This window comes from Poecilia latipinna, unplaced genomic scaffold, assembly GCF_001443285.1.
Source record: "Poecilia latipinna isolate Pla-1442-1.1 unplaced genomic scaffold, P_latipinna-1.0 Scaffold930, whole genome shotgun sequence".
In the NCBI taxonomy this organism is placed as follows: Eukaryota; Metazoa; Chordata; class Actinopteri; order Cyprinodontiformes; family Poeciliidae; genus Poecilia; species Poecilia latipinna.
The window spans coordinates 176,839-201,820 of NW_015113546.1; the positions used below are offsets into that span (position 1 = coordinate 176,839).

Genomic DNA, 24,982 nt, shown 5'->3' on the forward strand with positions numbered 1-24,982 from the left:
GTCAGAGACATGTGAAGGCAGCAGGGAGCAGTTGTGACTCTTGCACTCAATGTTCATCAGCAATTCCTGACAGCAACTGGTGGCCTCCAGCCGGCCCACCAGTTGCCATGACATTGTTTTGTTTTATGTTTCACCCATGGGACGTGCTGTATGGCTGGCCATATACGGAGCGGTTCCGGGCAGCTATGATTGAATGGGTTATCTTTTAGTTTTAAAAGCTGGTGATGAATTACTGATTCCTAGTAACTAATTAACCCGGTTTTTTTTCCCCCACATCTAGGCTCTTTGAATACAGTGCAGTATTGAGTTGGAAGCACTAATAATGTCTGGATTTCATCAGACTTTAGATTATCACTGCCCTCGTTTTGAACTGAGGGCTTTGTTTATAACTGTTTCCACAGACTGAGATACAAAAAGTTGGTATCCAGACAAAATGTAGTATCTAGGAAAGTATTTTTATTTTAAATATTTGCTCTAAGATCTTTGCACAAGTTTGGGGAAAAAAAATCACATGTTTTGGAAAGGTTGTTCATTTCCTTTTCTTCCTTTTTGTTTTTGCGTTTGTTTGCCAAAATGTTAAGACCTCTTATTTACAATAAGCCCTTCCTCCCATATCCCACTGCTTGGCCACTAGTCTGCTCCCATAGTCTCTGTTCTCTGCCCTTTCTGTAATTTGTCTTTAAATGGAGGAAAAGCAGGATAAACACCGTAACTGTGGCAAAACTACAAAAACAAGGCCTGTAAAATTTCAAATAGATTTTGTGTACGAGCCTTTTATGCACTTTTGTGCAATTCTCACCAATTCACAAGACGACCAACAGGATGGCAGATTAGAACGAAATGAGTTCTAATCACATGGTTAATATTTTTTACATGCAGATTATCAAAACAACTTTCAAAAAAAACAAATTTAACAAGTGGAGACAATTTAAAGAGCAATAACTGTAAGTCTGATGTATTTAAATGAAGTATTTCAGGTAAATGTATTTGTAAATGCTTGTAAATTTTCTGCTTCGGTTTTCCAGCATTGGTAGGATTTTTTTTAAATGATTGAAATGCAGTGCTTAAAGAGTAAACACTTTATTTCTAGTTTTTTCCACCAGAAAATATGACTTCATAATCAGTCACATTGCTAGGATTGTCTTTTTCAATAATATGTTATCTGCTGCTCAGTTATTTTGACTCTCTCTAGAGTCAAAAAGGTTGTGACAAATTTTTATCAAGACAGAAAGGTGACTTTTGTATAAATGGGATTTGTTTTCTAGGGATTGCACATGTAACAACGTTACATTCGTTATGTGAAATTGGAAACTCATTTTTCCTTCTCGTTGTTTCAACTCTTTTCCATGTGACCTGACTTTCTTAAGGGCCACCTTCAGTTGGAGTAGCTGCAGCTCACTGTGTGTAGTTTGTGATTGTGTGTGAGAGAGGGAGAGAAAGAGGGCTGGGGGAGGGGTCAGTAAGGGATTTGGCAGCTCCTTTGATCAATAAAGCATAAACAAGAGGGGGGCTTCAAAATGGGTTTCATTGTGTCAGGGGGAGGAGTTGCTGAGTCAGGCCCACTCGCTCTCTGGTCTGGGATAGAGAGTGGCCAGGCAGGCTAGGATTACTGGACTGACCAAGAGAAACTTTCTGAATCCGACTGCGCCCAGCTGTTCCAGAATCTGCTCTAAATGGCACTTTGGGATCAAATGAACTCCAGGCAGCCAAACATGTCTGTAATGTGCTGTTATTGAAGTTTAATAGTAGTATTAATTGGCATCACAGATGTAATCTTGTTTTTGTCCCGGCCTGCTAAGATTATTCGTTCACTAGTACAACAATAAAGCAATATTGTTGAACTGGACAAACGCGCTACTGGAGTTTGGTGCCTTTTTTTTGTTTCGAATGAGGGAACGGGAGGAGGACGGAGGGTGGTGGTGGTGGTGGCAGGGCCCTCTAAATAGGATGCTTCAAAAACAAAACAAGTGAATAGTTAGGTTTTAGGTCGTAGCTCAGTCTGCGCCTTTGTCAAGCAGGTGAAAGCTTTGTAAATGTGGCGCCAGATTGTTAAAGCCCCTGACACTCCGCGGTGTCCGAGCCGCTTCCAGGAAAAAGGGACCCCCTGCGTTGAGCCCTGGGACTGACCCTCCCTCAATAGAGAGGGTCCTGCCTGGGAGAGGAGGGCTTCCTGTATTAGCTTTCCATCTTAATCAAGCAACAAGTGCCAACAAAGCACTAATTATCAATGCCTTCACAGAGTTGCACACAATGCGCACCCCACTCCACCCGCCCCTGTCCTGTCCCGTCCCGGCAAAGATGGTCAGAAAATAGATGAAGCAACATTGTCTGACGTTAGAATAGCTATTTCGAAACCAATTACAGCCTCTTGGAAGCTTTCAAGACATTTTCTGCTCATCTTATGTTTCTTTTTTTTTATTATTATTATTTTTTTTTTTTTGCGCCATATTTATCTGAAGATCATGTTTTCTTAGGGGATGTGAACATTTTTACACCAAGATAATTTGAGTTCATAATAAATTGGCTCAGGTTGTACTTAATGGACCAGGACTACATTATGCCTGTTGGCGTGTGGGGTTCCTCAGGGCCCCAATCTAGGGCCACTCTGTAAGATCCTCCAAGCTGAGACTCTGCAACATTTCTTAGCATGTGTATGCTGATGATGCATAACTTTATTTGTGAAACAATATATTTTAGGACTGAAACGTTTAATCGTGATGAATCAATTATCGAAATGATCATCAGCTAATTTAGTAATGAGTTTAATCATTAAGTGGAAAACAGACTAAAAACAAGGCCGTTTGCTGAAATTAATTGCAGTCCCTATTTTATTTTATTTGTTATTTTTATTTTATTTTCATTTTTTGGTGTGGTAAATTAGTCATTAGAAGGAAATTAATTTATTTTCTTGTCTTTTCCTCTTGCAGCCACAATGATAAAAGTACCACCTGGCAGGATCCTCGCAAGGCCCTCCTCCAGACGAGTCAGCCGGCTCCCCCCAGTTCTGTTCCAGTCCAGCCGCAGAACCTAATGAACCCAGCCAATGGTGTGTACTAAATCATACTATTTATTTATTTTTTTTTAGGTAATTAATTAATTTATTTTTCATTTTTTTATTTTGAACTCAAAATGATTGTAACGTATATATGGACAGCTACATTTGCGCAGCACGGTGTAGAATACGGGTCTGGTCTCGTTCTTGCTTGTCTCTGCTCTCGGTTCTGACCATGCAGCTGGAATTTGCCCCAGGTGAGGGAAGGCTCGGGCAGAACGTTACACGTCCTCTGTGTTGTTTTGAAGCTCTGACTCTCAGATTAGATTTCTAGAAAATAAAGTTGCTTCTTTGTGTCCTGTGGATTCATTTCAGCCTGTTTAGTCATTGGCAAGTGATAAAACCTTCAAATGTTGGGAACTTTTTAGTTGTTGTGGCGTATATTCTGGAGCTACTTAAAAATAAATTTGAAGCTCATCTTTGCTTAAGTTTATAAATGTTTAGGTCGCTACAATACAGAGTCACTTATTGCAACATATGCAAATCTTGTCAGTGTTTTGGTTTGTAATCCCCCCAGGACCCCTTCCTGAACACTGGGAACAAGCCATAACATCAGAGGGAGAAATTTACTACATCAACCATGAGAAGAGGACCACATCCTGGCTGGACCCTCGACTTGAGCCACGCTACGGTGAGTTTCCTAAAGCCAGAAAATGAGGGGAGACATTTTATGTTCAAATATATGTATGATTGAAACATTTCAATGATTATTTAGATTGAGTGTTAATCAAAGCATTTGATTACCAAGAGAAAGAAGTTGATATGCAATAGTTGGGTAACTCGGTACCAAATCGGGGATACAAGTTGTAGAGTAAAACTACAAGATCTCAGTTCAGCTCCAGTTTATTTCAGGATGTATTTTGCATCATAACTTACTTTGAAAACATGCTTCCTAAGAAGAAGTGATTCATCCCTTCATGAGTCATGGTTCATTTGATCAGCCTCTATTGTTGGGGGGGCTTTTAATCAACCGCTGTTGTTTTCAAAGCAGATTTCTCCAAACCTCCCCCCCCCCACCATTCCCTGCCTCCCATCAAAATTCCCACCTAACCTTTTGTCGGCCATTTTATTGTTGGCCCAACAGCTGAGTTGGCCATTAATCCTTCAGGCCGAGCTGAAGTTTGACAGTTGGCTTTCGGCGTGTGGGTGCCAGCGTCGGTGAATTAGTGACAGGTCCTAGGTACATGTGCTGGAACGTCTCTGCAGCCATGGGAAAGAGCTAATCCCCCAGGGTGTTGGGAAGGCTTCCAGAGATCGAGGCTCCTGCATGTGTCCCTCTGACTCATTTCTGCTTCAGGTGCCATCCTTTCACTGCAGCCGTGTTTCCCCAGGGAAGCTCGCCCTCAGGTTCACAAAGGCAACATGTGTGGGTCGGCGTGCGGTGTGTTATCCTCTTTAATTTTAGCGTTTTTTCTTTTTGTGTGTTTTTTTTTTTTAGTTAAGGCCGGGCGCTCGAAGCTCTGGTTTTATGTAAGCGGTCGTGCCGTGCACAGAGGGCGGACTGGAAAGTTCAAAACAGAGTTGTAAGGGGAGCAGGGCAGCTGGGGAGGGAGATGGCGGCTGCGATCGGCAGAGCTCTTTGAAGATTTTGAAGTCTTGAACACACAAGGCGGCTGGGCCCCTGAAAGCTGGGGGAGAGTAAGGATGACTGTTAACTCCTGAGGTGCCGCAAACATTTTTTCTGCATTGTGTCAAAGTTTTGGCTACTAAAAAAGTTGTTTTCTTCAATTTATACCTCCTTGTTAGTTGCTTTTCTAGGCATTTTTGTTTTCCCCTAGAAGGAAAACCGGATTATTTCTAGCAGCCATACTTCTGAGTGTCTTATTTTATATTTTTGCATGGAAATTAATTCCTCTGGTTTTGTAGGTTTTCCAATTATAAGCTAGGTCCTGTGATAATGGAGGCTAATTTGAGCTTTGGGAAGAAAAGCGGCCGAGCGCCTTTAACTGAGGATTGTTGCCGGCTGGCTTTCCCCCGTGTGAGGCCCAGTGCAGGCACGGCCCCATTTTGCTCAAGCCCCAGACAGACTTGAAACTCTGCCAGGCCTCTTTATTCTGCGGTCCAACTCTTAATCTGTTCCAGACCTTTTCACAGGGGTGGGGGAGACTGGAAGAGGCGAGGCAAAGGAGGGGGAAGGAGCAAAGGGAAAAGGCCGATGGGATAAGTATGCCTCCTCTTCAAGGTCCCAAAGAGGTGACAAGCAGCAAATACAAGTATTAAGTGTACAGTGACTGGATTTAAAAGGGGGTGAGTGACGTGGGCATTTTATTTCTTTTATGCTTCCAGTGCTGAAGCGTAGATTCTCCGTAGTGGAAGCTTGATTTTTAAAGCTCTCGTAGATAAAAAGTGAAGTTTTCTCTTGCATAATCAGAAAAGTTTTCACTTTGATAGCTTTGCTACTATAAAATACACAATAAAAACACAGAAAGTTGACTTTTTAATTTTTCTTTAATTTTTAAATATTCTACCCTACGTCCCTGATGCATCGTTTGACAAAATGCCCACCTTGAACTTTGCTTGAAGTTTACGACGACAAACTTTCCCGTAGCATTATGCTGCCCTCACCATGTTTTAATGCAAGGATGGTGTGTTAGTTTTAGAAGCAGTAGGGCTTACTCGACCAGATCTTCCACGTGATCGCCGTCTCTCCAACAAACAAACGTCTCTCCTTCTCGTAAACAATTCTACAGCAGTTTGTATTGGTGTATCCCGCAAAACTGCATCTACAATAAAGCCCACACAATCTGAAAAGGTCTGAGGGTGTGAATGCTTTTACCTCAGTGTAGTACACAACAAAGGTGTGTTTCAATCACAGCCAGACTCTCTCTCCACCGGCTTATCTCGACACGAGAAACACAAGTGGCCTTCTCTTAAACTTGTTAAGTCGGGAGAAGGCAAATATTTACTCAACCTTCAAAGGTTCTGTGCCCTGGTCGTGCTGAGAACTTCCCACAGCTGGCACACCCTCGGCTTTACCTGCCCCAGGTGATCCCGTGCTGCGTTTGCCTGCCAGAGCGATCGGCTGATAAGGCCTCGAGTTGCTGGATCTTTGTGCTGCGGGAGTGCATGAAGAAGACAAAAGGCAGACTGCATTAACTAGTCTCTTATCGGCACGGCTCACCTGCAATCGCCACCTGTATGCGCTGCTGATTTACACCACGCACACGGTCACGTCCTGAAAGTTCAACCGTGCTGCTTGTTCTGAGCTGTCGCTCTGGCCCCTTTCCACCTATGATTTAACTTTGTCATCAGTGTTTGTGAATACTTTCGACTTAATGTTTTGTCTTTGGGGGGAATCCTTGACTGAGGAGCCCTGAAGGAAAATTCCATTTATATTTAAATCTGGGCTTAGTCGCGCTGCTTGGTTAAAAAAACAACAGATTTGCCCTGATTAGACTGATTACGCAACCCTGGTATTATGGTGAAAAAACTAAACACACACACACAGAGCTACTGAATCTTTGCAGGTCAGTGGTAGACCATACACTGCCTTTGAAAAGTTTTCATACTCCATGAATTCTTTCACATTTCCCACAAACAAACCATAATATTGTGCAGCAGAGCGTGACTGAAGTGGAAGTTCAACAATACCTGGATTTTCAGCTTCACATACAGACACCTCGACTCTTATATCCTTAGTAATATCCAGTTCACCCAATTAGAGGTAACCTAATTAGTAATCTTGTAATAAATGTAGCTGTTGGATAAAAGGCCTCAGAGGTTTGTTGGAGAAAAATGGTGGACAAACAAGAACATGAATAACAAGTCAGGGAGGAAGCTGTAGAGAAGTTTAAAAGCAATATTTAGGGATGCACTGATCTGAAAATTTTGACCAATGTCCAATATTATTCTCATCACTGTTATGGGCAATAACCAATATTTACCAATATTGTATGTGTTATATCTATTGACATACGTCTTTAAAAGTATGAAAAAATGACCACACCACTGGCGTTGCTTCTCTCCTTCAGTTATAAATGCCACAATCCTGCACTGCATCACTATCACATACCCAAACACCTCTTAGTCAAACCCCTTCACTCCCTTTCCTGAAACACAAACCGCAACGAAAATGGAAATGCACGTCTTTTGGCAGTATCGGCTTAGTTTTACATATCGGATCAATATCAAAATGACAAAAAAAAATTCAATCCAATTGAGAATCTGTGGCAGTAAACATAAGTTGCTGTTCTCAGAAGCTTGAGATGGTGAGTAAAGATGACACAAATTGGTTTCGAAACATGCAAAACTTGTAATTAAACGACTGCAAAGTGGCGCAAAAAGTTTTGCGAGGCGCTGCGTTCTGTTTCTCTGAGTCTGTGAATCCAAATTGAAAAGTTTTCCAGATTGTCGGAGTTTTTGCCTACCACTTAAATATATCTCCTCATCAAAGCTCGAGTCTTGACGGATGCGGTGCTGTTGACATGACTCATGCACAGGAACGCCATCATGAGAACAGTTGAGGGTGCCGTGGTGCCGGAAAGATCCAGCCTCCAAAGGCCTCGGTATCTGCACGAGATAAGAAGCAGGAGAGAAGTAACACACTCTCCTAAGGGTGCATGCAGATAATGTGTGTGCGCGTGTGTGTGTGGGAGCGGGGGAGGCAGCTCCGTGACTAGTGTGTTTGTTTATGTGCATGCGGGTGGGGTGGCGAGCGGGGGACTGTGTGGACACAGAGCATGGAGGGGTGGAGGGGCGAGATGTGAGACGGTGTGGGGCCTTCGGAGCTTCCCAGGGAGAGCCCTGAGCTACAGTTCATTCAGCTCCTGCAGGAGTGTAAACAGACAGTGATTGAATGGTGATGAGAAAGGTGCCGAGGAGGGCAGGACAGTGGAGCACAGAGACGCGGCCCCGCATGAAAACTGTGCCACTATCACGCTTTTGTTTTGGTTGTCACTTGGATCCCATGAGCAAACGCCGCTCCTCATTGGTTCCATTACTGGAACTCCCCTCTCCCTACTACAATGATAAAGCTCGTGACCTACTTCGCATGCATAGATTGGGGCATTGCTTTGCTGCCTTATGTTTATTAGGTCCACCCCCACCACAGCTAAGAATAACAAAGATTTCACCAGGGGAACAGCTGTGTTTTCATCACAAACACATTTGATATTGTAAACACGTAGTTCGCTTGCTGAAGCACAAGGCACTACAATTGTTGTGTGAAAGAAACTTGTGTTAAGGGTGGTTTTGTGTTTATACAAGCCGATGTAGCGCTTCGTCTCCGAGGACTATCAGATTTATTAGATCAGCTGACGAGGACCTGTCGGGCCGGGAGGAGGAGGCGGTCAGTGTTCAGGGATGATCTGCGACTTGTTCAAGTCGAAACAAAAGGCATAATGAAAGGATAAGTCATGCCTGATGCAATGTACAAAGCCTGTGTTAGTCAGTGAGTGGGAGAGGATCAGGTCTTACAGGAATGGTGGTTTCAGATTGTCGATAGAAAACCTTCTGCTGGGACTTCTTGTCCAACGCAACCGGCTGCACTGGATCGCCTCTTCCGCACGCTTAGCTTGTTGACAAATGTGCAACTTGTCAATCATGTCCAGCACGTCTTAAATGTAGCCAAGTGTTGAACAAAACGGAAGTTTCTCGGCTGCCGATCTGATTGCGGTGTATCTGTCATGTAGTGTNAAATGAGTTCTAATCACATGGTTAATATTTTTTACATGCAGATTATCAAAACAACTTTCAAAAAAAACAAATTTAACAAGTGGAGACAATTTAAAGAGCAATAACTGTAAGTCTGATGTATTTAAATGAAGTATTTCAGGTAAATGTATTTGTAAATGCTTGTAAATTTTCTGCTTCGGTTTTCCAGCATTGGTAGGATTTTTTTTAAATGATTGAAATGCAGTGCTTAAAGAGTAAACACTTTATTTCTAGTTTTTTCCACCAGAAAATATGACTTCATAATCAGTCACATTGCTAGGATTGTCTTTTTCAATAATATGTTATCTGCTGCTCAGTTATTTTGACTCTCTCTAGAGTCAAAAAGGTTGTGACAAATTTTTATCAAGACAGAAAGGTGACTTTTGTATAAATGGGATTTGTTTTCTAGGGATTGCACATGTAACAACGTTACATTCGTTATGTGAAATTGGAAACTCATTTTTCCTTCTCGTTGTTTCAACTCTTTTCCATGTGACCTGACTTTCTTAAGGGCCACCTTCAGTTGGAGTAGCTGCAGCTCACTGTGTGTAGTTTGTGATTGTGTGTGAGAGAGGGAGAGAAAGAGGGCTGGGGGAGGGGTCAGTAAGGGATTTGGCAGCTCCTTTGATCAATAAAGCATAAACAAGAGGGGGGCTTCAAAATGGGTTTCATTGTGTCAGGGGGAGGAGTTGCTGAGTCAGGCCCACTCGCTCTCTGGTCTGGGATAGAGAGTGGCCAGGCAGGCTAGGATTACTGGACTGACCAAGAGAAACTTTCTGAATCCGACTGCGCCCAGCTGTTCCAGAATCTGCTCTAAATGGCACTTTGGGATCAAATGAACTCCAGGCAGCCAAACATGTCTGTAATGTGCTGTTATTGAAGTTTAATAGTAGTATTAATTGGCATCACAGATGTAATCTTGTTTTTGTCCCGGCCTGCTAAGATTATTCGTTCACTAGTACAACAATAAAGCAATATTGTTGAACTGGACAAACGCGCTACTGGAGTTTGGTGCCTTTTTTTTGTTTCGAATGAGGGAACGGGAGGAGGACGGAGGGTGGTGGTGGTGGTGGCAGGGCCCTCTAAATAGGATGCTTCAAAAACAAAACAAGTGAATAGTTAGGTTTTAGGTCGTAGCTCAGTCTGCGCCTTTGTCAAGCAGGTGAAAGCTTTGTAAATGTGGCGCCAGATTGTTAAAGCCCCTGACACTCCGCGGTGTCCGAGCCGCTTCCAGGAAAAAGGGACCCCCTGCGTTGAGCCCTGGGACTGACCCTCCCTCAATAGAGAGGGTCCTGCCTGGGAGAGGAGGGCTTCCTGTATTAGCTTTCCATCTTAATCAAGCAACAAGTGCCAACAAAGCACTAATTATCAATGCCTTCACAGAGTTGCACACAATGCGCACCCCACTCCACCCGCCCCTGTCCTGTCCCGTCCCGGCAAAGATGGTCAGAAAATAGATGAAGCAACATTGTCTGACGTTAGAATAGCTATTTCGAAACCAATTACAGCCTCTTGGAAGCTTTCAAGACATTTTCTGCTCATCTTATGTTTCTTTTTTTTTATTATTATTATTTTTTTTTTTTGCGCCATATTTATCTGAAGATCATGTTTTCTTAGGGGATGTGAACATTTTTACACCAAGATAATTTGAGTTCATAATAAATTGGCTCAGGTTGTACTTAATGGACCAGGACTACATTATGCCTGTTGGCGTGTGGGGTTCCTCAGGGCCCCAATCTAGGGCCACTCTGTAAGATCCTCCAAGCTGAGACTCTGCAACATTTCTTAGCATGTGTATGCTGATGATGCATAACTTTATTTGTGAAACAATATATTTTAGGACTGAAACGTTTAATCGTGATGAATCAATTATCGAAATGATCATCAGCTAATTTAGTAATGAGTTTAATCATTAAGTGGAAAACAGACTAAAAACAAGGCCGTTTGCTGAAATTAATTGCAGTCCCTATTTTATTTTATTTGTTATTTTTATTTTATTTTCATTTTTTGGTGTGGTAAATTAGTCATTAGAAGGAAATTAATTTATTTTCTTGTCTTTTCCTCTTGCAGCCACAATGATAAAAGTACCACCTGGCAGGATCCTCGCAAGGCCCTCCTCCAGACGAGTCAGCCGGCTCCCCCCAGTTCTGTTCCAGTCCAGCCGCAGAACCTAATGAACCCAGCCAATGGTGTGTACTAAATCATACTATTTATTTATTTTTTTTTAGGTAATTAATTAATTTATTTTTCATTTTTTTATTTTGAACTCAAAATGATTGTAACGTATATATGGACAGCTACATTTGCGCAGCACGGTGTAGAATACGGGTCTGGTCTCGTTCTTGCTTGTCTCTGCTCTCGGTTCTGACCATGCAGCTGGAATTTGCCCCAGGTGAGGGAAGGCTCGGGCAGAACGTTACACGTCCTCTGTGTTGTTTTGAAGCTCTGACTCTCAGATTAGATTTCTAGAAAATAAAGTTGCTTCTTTGTGTCCTGTGGATTCATTTCAGCCTGTTTAGTCATTGGCAAGTGATAAAACCTTCAAATGTTGGGAACTTTTTAGTTGTTGTGGCGTATATTCTGGAGCTACTTAAAAATAAATTTGAAGCTCATCTTTGCTTAAGTTTATAAATGTTTAGGTCGCTACAATACAGAGTCACTTATTGCAACATATGCAAATCTTGTCAGTGTTTTGGTTTGTAATCCCCCCAGGACCCCTTCCTGAACACTGGGAACAAGCCATAACATCAGAGGGAGAAATTTACTACATCAACCATGAGAAGAGGACCACATCCTGGCTGGACCCTCGACTTGAGCCACGCTACGGTGAGTTTCCTAAAGCCAGAAAATGAGGGGAGACATTTTATGTTCAAATATATGTATGATTGAAACATTTCAATGATTATTTAGATTGAGTGTTAATCAAAGCATTTGATTACCAAGAGAAAGAAGTTGATATGCAATAGTTGGGTAACTCGGTACCAAATCGGGGATACAAGTTGTAGAGTAAAACTACAAGATCTCAGTTCAGCTCCAGTTTATTTCAGGATGTATTTTGCATCATAACTTACTTTGAAAACATGCTTCCTAAGAAGAAGTGATTCATCCCTTCATGAGTCATGGTTCATTTGATCAGCCTCTATTGTTGGGGGGGCTTTTAATCAACCGCTGTTGTTTTCAAAGCAGATTTCTCCAAACCTCCCCCCCCCCACCATTCCCTGCCTCCCATCAAAATTCCCACCTAACCTTTTGTCGGCCATTTTATTGTTGGCCCAACAGCTGAGTTGGCCATTAATCCTTCAGGCCGAGCTGAAGTTTGACAGTTGGCTTTCGGCGTGTGGGTGCCAGCGTCGGTGAATTAGTGACAGGTCCTAGGTACATGTGCTGGAACGTCTCTGCAGCCATGGGAAAGAGCTAATCCCCCAGGGTGTTGGGAAGGCTTCCAGAGATCGAGGCTCCTGCATGTGTCCCTCTGACTCATTTCTGCTTCAGGTGCCATCCTTTCACTGCAGCCGTGTTTCCCCAGGGAAGCTCGCCCTCAGGTTCACAAAGGCAACATGTGTGGGTCGGCGTGCGGTGTGTTATCCTCTTTAATTTTAGCGTTTTTTCTTTTTGTGTGTTTTTTTTTTTTAGTTAAGGCCGGGCGCTCGAAGCTCTGGTTTTATGTAAGCGGTCGTGCCGTGCACAGAGGGCGGACTGGAAAGTTCAAAACAGAGTTGTAAGGGGAGCAGGGCAGCTGGGGAGGGAGATGGCGGCTGCGATCGGCAGAGCTCTTTGAAGATTTTGAAGTCTTGAACACACAAGGCGGCTGGGCCCCTGAAAGCTGGGGGAGAGTAAGGATGACTGTTAACTCCTGAGGTGCCGCAAACATTTTTTCTGCATTGTGTCAAAGTTTTGGCTACTAAAAAAGTTGTTTTCTTCAATTTATACCTCCTTGTTAGTTGCTTTTCTAGGCATTTTTGTTTTCCCCTAGAAGGAAAACCGGATTATTTCTAGCAGCCATACTTCTGAGTGTCTTATTTTATATTTTTGCATGGAAATTAATTCCTCTGGTTTTGTAGGTTTTCCAATTATAAGCTAGGTCCTGTGATAATGGAGGCTAATTTGAGCTTTGGGAAGAAAAGCGGCCGAGCGCCTTTAACTGAGGATTGTTGCCGGCTGGCTTTCCCCCGTGTGAGGCCCAGTGCAGGCACGGCCCCATTTTGCTCAAGCCCCAGACAGACTTGAAACTCTGCCAGGCCTCTTTATTCTGCGGTCCAACTCTTAATCTGTTCCAGACCTTTTCACAGGGGTGGGGGAGACTGGAAGAGGCGAGGCAAAGGAGGGGGAAGGAGCAAAGGGAAAAGGCCGATGGGATAAGTATGCCTCCTCTTCAAGGTCCCAAAGAGGTGACAAGCAGCAAATACAAGTATTAAGTGTACAGTGACTGGATTTAAAAGGGGGTGAGTGACGTGGGCATTTTATTTCTTTTATGCTTCCAGTGCTGAAGCGTAGATTCTCCGTAGTGGAAGCTTGATTTTTAAAGCTCTCGTAGATAAAAAGTGAAGTTTTCTCTTGCATAATCAGAAAAGTTTTCACTTTGATAGCTTTGCTACTATAAAATACACAATAAAAACACAGAAAGTTGACTTTTTAATTTTTCTTTAATTTTTAAATATTCTACCCTACGTCCCTGATGCATCGTTTGACAAAATGCCCACCTTGAACTTTGCTTGAAGTTTACGACGACAAACTTTCCCGTAGCATTATGCTGCCCTCACCATGTTTTAATGCAAGGATGGTGTGTTAGTTTTAGAAGCAGTAGGGCTTACTCGACCAGATCTTCCACGTGATCGCCGTCTCTCCAACAAACAAACGTCTCTCCTTCTCGTAAACAATTCTACAGCAGTTTGTATTGGTGTATCCCGCAAAACTGCATCTACAATAAAGCCCACACAATCTGAAAAGGTCTGAGGGTGTGAATGCTTTTACCTCAGTGTAGTACACAACAAAGGTGTGTTTCAATCACAGCCAGACTCTCTCTCCACCGGCTTATCTCGACACGAGAAACACAAGTGGCCTTCTCTTAAACTTGTTAAGTCGGGAGAAGGCAAATATTTACTCAACCTTCAAAGGTTCTGTGCCCTGGTCGTGCTGAGAACTTCCCACAGCTGGCACACCCTCGGCTTTACCTGCCCCAGGTGATCCCGTGCTGCGTTTGCCTGCCAGAGCGATCGGCTGATAAGGCCTCGAGTTGCTGGATCTTTGTGCTGCGGGAGTGCATGAAGAAGACAAAAGGCAGACTGCATTAACTAGTCTCTTATCGGCACGGCTCACCTGCAATCGCCACCTGTATGCGCTGCTGATTTACACCACGCACACGGTCACGTCCTGAAAGTTCAACCGTGCTGCTTGTTCTGAGCTGTCGCTCTGGCCCCTTTCCACCTATGATTTAACTTTGTCATCAGTGTTTGTGAATACTTTCGACTTAATGTTTTGTCTTTGGGGGGAATCCTTGACTGAGGAGCCCTGAAGGAAAATTCCATTTATATTTAAATCTGGGCTTAGTCGCGCTGCTTGGTTAAAAAAACAACAGATTTGCCCTGATTAGACTGATTACGCAACCCTGGTATTATGGTGAAAAAACTAAACACACACACACAGAGCTACTGAATCTTTGCAGGTCAGTGGTAGACCATACACTGCCTTTGAAAAGTTTTCATACTCCATGAATTCTTTCACATTTCCCACAAACAAACCATAATATTGTGCAGCAGAGCGTGACTGAAGTGGAAGTTCAACAATACCTGGATTTTCAGCTTCACATACAGACACCTCGACTCTTATATCCTTAGTAATATCCAGTTCACCCAATTAGAGGTAACCTAATTAGTAATCTTGTAATAAATGTAGCTGTTGGATAAAAGGCCTCAGAGGTTTGTTGGAGAAAAATGGTGGACAAACAAGAACATGAATAACAAGTCAGGGAGGAAGCTGTAGAGAAGTTTAAAAGCAATATTTAGGGATGCACTGATCTGAAAATTTTGACCAATGTCCAATATTATTCTCATCACTGTTATGGGCAATAACCAATATTTACCAATATTGTATGTGTTATATCTATTGACATACGTCTTTAAAAGTATGAAAAAATGACCACACCACTGGCGTTGCTTCTCTCCTTCAGTTATAAATGCCACAATCCTGCACTGCATCACTATCACATACCCAAACACCTCTTAGTCAAACCCCTTCACTCCCTTTCCTGAAACACAAACCGCAACGAAAATGGAAATGCACGTCTTTTGGCAGTATCGGCTTAGTTTTACATATCGGATCAATATCAAAATGACAAAAAAAAATTCAATCCAATTGAGAATCTGTGGCAGTAAACATAAGTTGCTGTTCTCAGAAGCTTGAGATGGTGAGTAAAGATGACACAAATTGGTTTCGAAACATGCAAAACTTGTAATTAAACGACTGCAAAGTGGCGCAAAAAGTTTTGCGAGGCGCTGCGTTCTGTTTCTCTGAGTCTGTGAATCCAAATTGAAAAGTTTTCCAGATTGTCGGAGTTTTTGCCTACCACTTAAATATATCTCCTCATCAAAGCTCGAGTCTTGACGGATGCGGTGCTGTTGACATGACTCATGCACAGGAACGCCATCATGAGAACAGTTGAGGGTGCCGTGGTGCCGGAAAGATCCAGCCTCCAAAGGCCTCGGTATCTGCACGAGATAAGAAGCAGGAGAGAAGTAACACACTCTCCTAAGGGTGCATGCAGATAATGTGTGTGCGCGTGTGTGTGTGGGAGCGGGGGAGGCAGCTCCGTGACTAGTGTGTTTGTTTATGTGCATGCGGGTGGGGTGGCGAGCGGGGGACTGTGTGGACACAGAGCATGGAGGGGTGGAGGGGCGAGATGTGAGACGGTGTGGGGCCTTCGGAGCTTCCCAGGGAGAGCCCTGAGCTACAGTTCATTCAGCTCCTGCAGGAGTGTAAACAGACAGTGATTGAATGGTGATGAGAAAGGTGCCGAGGAGGGCAGGACAGTGGAGCACAGAGACGCGGCCCCGCATGAAAACTGTGCCACTATCACGCTTTTGTTTTGGTTGTCACTTGGATCCCATGAGCAAACGCCGCTCCTCATTGGTTCCATTACTGGAACTCCCCTCTCCCTACTACAATGATAAAGCTCGTGACCTACTTCGCATGCATAGATTGGGGCATTGCTTTGCTGCCTTATGTTTATTAGGTCCACCCCCACCACAGCTAAGAATAACAAAGATTTCACCAGGGGAACAGCTGTGTTTTCATCACAAACACATTTGATATTGTAAACACGTAGTTCGCTTGCTGAAGCACAAGGCACTACAATTGTTGTGTGAAAGAAACTTGTGTTAAGGGTGGTTTTGTGTTTATACAAGCCGATGTAGCGCTTCGTCTCCGAGGACTATCAGATTTATTAGATCAGCTGACGAGGACCTGTCGGGCCGGGAGGAGGAGGCGGTCAGTGTTCAGGGATGATCTGCGACTTGTTCAAGTCGAAACAAAAGGCATAATGAAAGGATAAGTCATGCCTGATGCAATGTACAAAGCCTGTGTTAGTCAGTGAGTGGGAGAGGATCAGGTCTTACAGGAATGGTGGTTTCAGATTGTCGATAGAAAACCTTCTGCTGGGACTTCTTGTCCAACGCAACCGGCTGCACTGGATCGCCTCTTCCGCACGCTTAGCTTGTTGACAAATGTGCAACTTGTCAATCATGTCCAGCACGTCTTAAATGTAGCCAAGTGTTGAACAAAACGGAAGTTTCTCGGCTGCCGATCTGATTGCGGTGTATCTGTCATGTAGTGTGTATTTTATTTTATTTCACCTAACCTGTTTAAGTGGCAAACTAGTTCTCATGGTTGCTTAGAACTGGTTCTTTGTCACAACCAGAAAATCCTCTGACTAAGGTGCATCTTTTTTTTGCTGGGCAAGAGGAAGAACTGTTTCTATCTGCTGGAGAGGTGGCCAACAAACAGTTGGTGACTCAGTTTAGTTTTGTTTTTATTTTTAAAAAGGAAATAATTAATATCTTACTGAAAACCAAATGGAATGATTTGTGGAAACTACCAGGACCCCATTGGCCGCTACGACAGTTGGCTACCATGGAGACTGAACACACAGGCACCTCTTTCTGCTACCAGAGAAACGGGTTGTTGCCTGCTTCAAAAATGGTGTGTCATCACAGAAGGCCACTTCAGTGATGGATTGGTTGGCGACTCGTTGAATACGAGGCGCAGAGCAGGCAAGATAACTAGGATGGTTTAGAGATAACCCGTAGGAAAGATCTGTCCACAGCTTTTTCTCAATACATTTATCCCTTCGAATAGAGGATGAATTATGGGCTCTAAACACAGGAGGCAATGTTGCCTTCCACTAGCCAAGCAACCAGCACAATTGGGAGTATATGAGATATCAAGCTTGCAAACGTAGACGAGCGGGCTAGCGACGCGACGCAGGAAAGTTGAAAACTGTTCAACTGTTGTTGCTTCTGTTGTATCCCACACCGAGTGGCGGAAAACATTTGCTGTCATTTTGTGGTTCCTGTGTTTCAAGTGCATCATTTACAGCACGAAATGTACACGCAACACCCATAAAACACTACTGCATTTTTATTTCTGCCCATCTCCGTAGCAACACGTTTGAAACCAGTTAGGTGTCCTAGCAGGCCACTCAGATGGCAAACCACTCGGTCTGAATATCTACATTCAAACCTGAAGTGACGAGGGAAATACAGGTTAGCCGGTATCCGTTACTATGGCAACTAAACGCAGACTAATGGATGGTTATTATTGAGGAGCAACTAAGCACACTGACTTCTGAGAGAGTTTGAAACTCTTTTGAACTTTTTAATTTCCACACGGGATGTGAACAAATCTGCCTTATAATCTTTTGTGTACCTCCTGTTTACAGTGCTGCTGGTAAATACCAATCAAAGACCAGAATCCTGGAGATGTTGTTCCCGCATTCATTTTGTCTCACAAGTCGGAGCTCGGATCAAGACATGACGTTGGCACCCGAGTAGATCTAGTTGTAGTGGCACATTGGGGGAAAACCTGTGGGATTTGCTAGTTGTTCTCACAACAACTTGTTTCTCTCCTTTTTTCTTATGCATTCACACTTTAGGAAACATATTCACAAAAGAAATTGCACATCTCTGTGTGTGCTATTGGCTTAATGTGATATAACTAGAAATAAGCAGTATTCTTCTGCAACAGTCACAACCTGAAGATAAGTTATTGACTTCTGACTCAGAAACTCAAATTTCCAAGTACAAACTTTTGCAGGAAAAATACGAAAGCAGTGGTTTTTATTTTTTATTTTATGGTATGTATTGAGATTTAATCAACTGTACTGTATGTTTTTTATGTTTGCTGTTTTATATACTGCAGTCTTATGTTTTAAGTTTTTTTGTTTCATTTTTGCAGCGCTGAACCAACAGCGGATGACACAGAGCGCTCCGGGGAAACAGTCGGGACAGCTGCCTCCCAGCACCCACGGTGGAGTGATGGCAGGAAACAACCAGCTGAGACTTCAGCAGATCGAGAAGGACAGACTCCGACTGCAGCAGCACAGACCACAGGTCAGCCATCAGTTTGGTCTCGGTGCCTTCATTTCGGAGGGGGGGGACGGAAGGGGCACATTTCCTTTCTGTGTCCTATGAGTCATGGACATTACACGGACCCTCAGTGACTCACAGGCAACAGCTTTATTTTGTTATGGAGTTGTAATGCCTCCTCTTGGTAAGTCATGAATTAAGTATAGTGGTGGATCTTAAGCCTCTTTGATCAGGTTTTATTGTTCAACTATCCTGCCCTGTGAGTCATATGTGGTAAATTTATCACTTCCTTACCGTTCCGCCCACGCAGGGTGGTGCCGCAGCGTCCCCTGATTTACTCAGGACTGTGTCATAAGCTGGAGACTGAGCTTTATGGTTATGAATGAGAGTGCTGGAGATTTTGTTTACCCTGCCGTTTGCTTGGGTTGTTTAAAGTTCCTGGTGTAGGAAGTGACCCATGTATGTACACGCAGCAGACTGTGAGGAGAATACAGCCATCTGACCTTCCTGAGGGGCCACGGAGATCATGTGCTGCAGGTTTCAGCGGTCATGTTGTTGTTGAGTCCTTATCAGGCTCTGCAAAATTAATTTTGTTTTCACAGAAAGGTCTCTGCTGCAGTAGCTCTGTTTCCTGGCTGATTTAAAATTCTTGGCAGATTTTTTTTTTTTTTTTTATTGTTTTTGCTGGAATCTTTTGTCTTGTGGCTTTAATAGCTCCTGCAATTTGATGTGCACAAAACATGATAAAAGTTTAGTATTTTCCAGGAAGATACTACTGTTTCAGCAGTTAAACTTAACAGAAATTTTAAAAATTAGTTTTAAAATATTTTTTTTGTCTTACTGGTCCTGTACTTTAAAGATTAATGAGGAAGTGCCAAAGTACCAAGAGATCCATCTGTTGGATGCACCGATTGCAGTTTTTTGCCCGATCACTGGTCTTTAAAAAGCCTACCCTGCCAATATCAATTTTGGCTGATACCATTTTTTGTCTTTGAAATATTGCTAAGTTAGCAACAACAGGGTGAGTATTGTTAGCCTCACACTTGCAGACATAACCTGATGGGCAGGACTGTCAGCCACCTCTCTGACAGCAGAGCCAAAGGGCTGATTTTTCAGATCTTTACGATCGATTTAAAATGTGATCGTGGATGAGATCCGCTTCACGTGCAAGCGCCAATCTCCCAAAATCAAAGAAATCGGGACCGATTTAATGGTGCATCTCTAGTTGGTACCTCTGAGGTAATGAACAAAAAGCCAACAGTGGTCACTAAAATTACTTGAAACTGACAAAAGTAACAATGAATAAAAACTTATTGATAATTAACCAATGAAAATTAGATGTTGCTTTTGAAGTGGGGTTCAACAGAATAACAACAACAACCAAAAAAACCTAATAAAACAGACATGGACAAAAATGATGGTACCTGTAACTTAACATTTTGTTGTGCAACCTTGGCCCATCTGTAGTGACACTGCCTAGTTGTGTACTATTTTTGTGCAGCCACACATCAGCTAATCAGATGTTTGTGAGTGGATCTGCTTTACTCTGCCGCCTGCTATTGAAAGTGCCCTTCTTTTTCTGGTCTTAACGGGTGACTTCACAGATAACGCTGTGAAACGAGCCGACTTGTCCATCAAGTTAGCCAGAGGCTGATACTGGTCTTGCCTTCCTCATCGAACAGGAAATGGGACTTTTGGTGTTGGATGGAAAGTATGCCTTTCCAGTCTCACTAGAGCAGAGGTTCCCCCCCCGTCACACATGTCGTTTCAACCAGACGGCCATTTGTAATCCATAGGGGGGGGGGCGCAGAAAATGTTTGGAAACCACTGGGGGAGCGCAGAAGAAAAAGTTTGGGAACCACTGCACTAGAGCAAGAAATCCAGGGTGGCGTAATGGTTATGCCTTCCAGAACAGAAGAGCTGCTGCGCTGACACGCCAGTCACTTCTAGTTTGACACAAAGTGCCACATGGAAATCTGTGACTTGTGTTTAAGCAGGACCTGTTTTGCAAAACTGTCAGAATAAGTCATAACCCAAACGACAAGAAAAAAATGTCCCCACGCTTGTTGGGCAGTGACTTTTTATGTAGAAGCGTCACTCCCCACACAGAGCCGGCCTTCCTTTTGGGGTTTTTTTTTCCTGTAAAAGCTGATTCTCAAAATAGTGACAGTGGTCAAGTCATTTCACCTTCCCGTTGAAGGAGTTGAAACAGAACAACGTGACATCATATCCTCAACCTTATCTATAGCAGCATGTGTAGAAAACAATTGTCTTGGACTGTGGCGGCTGGCCTCTTGTGTAACATGATGCTTTATGAGGGGAACAGGAGGGGGTTGTATGGAGCAATGTGTTACTGCAACAGAGGAGTAAGTCCAGTGGTTCACAATTTTTATAACAAGTATCACTGTTTTTAAGAGACGTGTTGGGTTATGTCATAAAAACAAAAATGTAGAAGTGGTTTGATTTTTAACCAAAAGGTGAAATTTCCACATCTGGAGCTTATATAATTTGTAGAAATTACTCCACAAGTTGGAATTCCTTTTGGGAAAATTTAAGTTTTTCCAATCAGAACCTCATCAGAAAATTAGGCATTCATAGAACATATTGCATGCACTCAAATTTAGCAAAAAAAAAAAAAAAAGAGTGCTCACAGACATTGAAAAGAGACCTTGCAAACCTTTACTATCACTGCAAAGAATGCCGTTAATTCTTCAAATTACATAAAATGTAATTTTTGGGACATTTTATCATCATCAAAATTTGTTATCATGACAGGCCTAGTTGTTTGATGTCACGCAAATACTGAATGCCATAATATCCACGACCGACTCTGGTACCATGGTATTGGATAGTTCAGACATATTTTTATGATCAGTTTCTTTCATCGCCCACAGGAGCTTGCTTTGAGAAACCAGCTGCCCACCAGTATGGATCAAGATGGCAGCACAAACCCCATCTCCTCTCCTTTGGCCCAAGATGCTCGGACCATGACTGTCAACAGCTCTGACCCATTCCTTAACAGGTCAGTCTCACACAGAGAGCTCTGTAAAGAAAATGGAGGAAGTCTTCCTCTGTCACAGCAGAATCCCTGACTTGCAAGAGGCCGCCTGCCAAAAAAACTTCCAGTTCTGGTTCGGCTTGTCATGCTTACTGGCTCCTGTGTGAGGGGGATCGGTGCTCTGGGCCGCTTGAGGCCGCATTACGCAAGCTGTCTCTGGGCTTTAACCCTCCTCACATGTTAATGACTCACGCAGACCAGACGGAAGTTTTCCGCACGGCAACGGCCCCTGGTGTACAGCGGCAGCGTTACAGGTCACATCAGAGCTAAAATGGTGGTGCGTGTTATGAAAAGCACTTTGTCGGGCCTTTATTAGATCGGAAACAGCTGCCGCTTCGGACAGACGGCAGAGTTCTCCGCACGTAAACGGAGCAGAGCGTCACAGCGGAGTGTAAATCCGAGCGGTTCAAGCTGACAAAGTGTGGAAAGAGCTGAATAGCAAGCAGGCTATGAGAGCATGTGGTCCAGTCAGTAGACAGGCCAAACTAATCCCACCCCCCCTCGTTCCCTCCGCTCCCCCTGCTCTCACAAAGGCTTCATTCATCTTGCCTCTGCCATACTCTGCCTACATATTTTTCTGCTAATTAGTATAGACTTGTCAGATATCATCTTTGCTCCTTTTGCCTTTTTGTGCCTTTCATTGTTGCTTCTTTTCCTGTTTTTTGGGTGAAAAAGTGAAGTAGGTGTGTGAGAATTTAACAGATCAAATGCAGAAGGTTCTAGTTCCATTTGATGGCAAAGGAAAGTTCGATCAATTCGAGAAAAACTTTTCAAGTTTCACCTTGATTTTAATTGGTTTTAGGCCATTTAGGGTTCTCCAGCCTTCACAAACCAAAGAGCTGTTTTTACCCTCAGCCCAGTTAAATAAAACTCTCCTGAAAAGACAACTTAAAAATGTTAATAAATATCTATTATTCTAAATCTGTTAATTTTTCAAGAATCCTAATATTATTTCTGTTTTTTTTTTATTATTATTTGTTTTAAAATAAGAACAGAAACATAGAACGCTGACTACAAAAAGAGGACCGATTCATTTTCTTCTACAGGATGTTGATGTGTGAGAAAAATTATGACGGTAAAAAAAAACAACTTTGTTTCAGAGGCAATAATGACAAATGATAGTTGCTTCATTTTATTGTCAAAATCAAATGTGGGATTAATTTCATGGAGAATATTGGAGAAAAAAACTGCTAAATCATACATTTGTGATTTAGCAAATGTATGATTGAAAAAAAGTTGGTTCTGCACTATTTTTAGCCAGTTTACTAGGATCCATTGTGGATTCTCTAGAACCGCAGGCAGTTTCTAATTGATGTTTTGATGTTTGTGGGTTTCCAGCGGGACCTACCACTCCAGGGATGAGAGCACTGACAGCGGGCTGAGCATGAGCAGCTACAGCGTTCCTCGCACTCCAGATGACTTCCTGAACAGCGTGGATGAAATGGATACAGGTGAGTGACGCGCCGGTGCATCCCCTGCACCGTGATGGCAACCAAACGGACAAGACATGTTATATTTGGCATGCCTACCTGACAAAGGACAAACTACTCTTAGCTTTGCAGACCATTCTGATGCCGTGAGGCTTTCTGAACCCAGCACCTTAGCCAGTCAGCATTTGTGGAATATTTCCGATTCTTTTCTAATGGAAGACAGATCTGGACTGCAGGCTGACCAGTTAGGCGATCACAGAACCTCTCTGAAGCAAGACTTTCGAAGTCATACAGTGCATTAATTTCACACAAAAATTACAAACAAATTCATATGGAAAATATCTCCCCTTGATCGTAGTTTACGTTTCCCTCAAATTCTTGGACAAAACCCAAAGTTTCAGCCATGTGGAAGTCATCCGAGCCGTTGGTACAGCCGCATACCGTCAGCAGCGCCACCTTTTGCACTGCCTGCTGATAACGAGCCAAAGTTTTGGCAGCAAACTTGTGGGTAAAGTCAGGGTAAACACCTCTGTAACTTTCCCACATTGTGTCACGTTACCACCACACACATCAGTGTATCTCATTCTGGTTTTATGTTGCATGTCCATACAAAGGAGTGCAGAAAAACGAAGTGAAAAATGCAGTTTTCAAAATGTTTTTTTAAATTGAAAATATGAAAGATTTGAATTCTGTCCCCTTTTCACCTGAAAACTGCAGCCATTTGTTGGGTGTCAGACTTCCGCTGATTTGTGAGTGGAGTCCTCCGTTGTGCTGTTCTGTGAACACAGAACAAACGGCATCATGGAGTCAGAGGGACGCGTTTTGTTCCGCATTATAATAATGCAACGCTCAACCATCTATTTGTTCATCACATAAAATCAAGACAAAATGCATTGATGTTTCTGGTGCAGTTCAGCTGTATTTATATGTTAACAACAAATGTAGTCTTGAAGCACTTTACAAAATATCAAAGTAAAATTTGTAGCTTGACAAGATGTCAAAAAAAATGTCATCTTCTGTCCATCAGGAGACTCTCTCCCAGCCTCCATGGCGTCGCAGCCCAGCCGATTCCCCGACTACCTGGACGGCATCCCCGGAACCGACGTGGACCTGGGCACCCTGGAGGGCGAGAGCATGGCGGTGGAAAGCGAGGAGCTGATGGCTAGTCTGCAGGAGCCGCTGAGCTCCGACATCCTCAGCGACATGGAGTCTGTTCTGGCGGCTACCAAGATCGACAAGGAGAACTTCCTGACATGGTTATAGAGGACCCGAGCGGAGCGGAGGGGTGGGGCCGGGCGGGGCGCTCCGTACCACCTGTTCCCCCGCTGCGCTCTGAACCGTCGCCTGCTCTGATCTCTGAAGGATTCATAGATGCTTTTACCAGACATTTCAGCGAGCCTCTCTGAACTTCTGTGCCTCTCAGCATGTAAGGCCTAACCTCTTTTCAGGCAGTATTCTGATCTTTTCACTTGTGTTTTTATCTTTTTGAATTTGTCTGTGTCTTCAAGGCTGGCCTATGAACAGACATTTATGCAAGGGCCCCAAAAATTTTCACAGGTCTGTCAGCTTATTTACCCAGATGGTAGCTGAAGTGACCAAGTGCACGTGTTCTTCTGCAAGGACTGCCCATGTTGCCTCCCACCTGGAGCCTCTGGAGCCTCTCTTGTTTTTGCAGTACATCACCAAGCATCTGTGTTTGGGACTATTGAATTTAGTTAAATAGCTTTATGTTTGCCTCAAACCTTTTTTTTTTCTCTCCTTTCAACGAGCCTGAAAAACCAAAAATGATGTATTCGAAGCATAAAGAACAATACTGATTTGGAGTGAAGGTAATTTGAGGCGCGATTTGGAGTTGGTGGCTTTGCTTTTCGTTGGGGTGGGGTTTGAAACTGGGGACCGACTACATCGCTGCTTGGCTGTGCCAGCAAGTCTAAGTTAAACCTTTAATAGATCAAGTGCCTTCGGATGTATTTTTTAAAGACGCGAGCAACTCGAACAATTTACCCAGTATGTATAATGCAATGATAGGCGTCGGGCTGTATTCATGCATATATAAGCCGCATTTTAATTGTTTTAATAATCAAACTGTATTATGTTTTATAAACACAAGGTGATTTGTCGGGGATCTTTTTCTTACCCGTAGCTTCTTTTTCTCTCATTCTTATTCAAGCCTAACCTAAAAAGTGTGTTTTATTTGTAGCTTGTTACACAT

General features: G+C 43.1%; 1 protein-coding gene across 1 annotated transcript in view; it reads left to right on the plus strand.

Annotated features, from left to right (window-relative positions):
- The window catches only part of yap1 (Yes1 associated transcriptional regulator), a 36,396-nt gene extending 11,821 nt beyond the window's left edge, over positions 1-24,575 (plus strand). Inside the window, exons 3-8 of the mRNA XM_015049177.1 lie at positions 2,928-3,046; positions 3,570-3,683; positions 18,152-18,306; positions 21,177-21,304; positions 22,679-22,791; positions 23,798-24,575. Of these exons, the coding sequence (XP_014904663.1) occupies positions 2,928-3,046; positions 3,570-3,683; positions 18,152-18,306; positions 21,177-21,304; positions 22,679-22,791; positions 23,798-24,033 (865 nt within the window). The 3' untranslated portion in view covers positions 24,034-24,575. The remainder of the gene's footprint in view (positions 1-2,927; positions 3,047-3,569; positions 3,684-18,151; positions 18,307-21,176; positions 21,305-22,678; positions 22,792-23,797) is intronic.
- Positions 24,576-24,982: the final 407 nt, after the last annotated feature.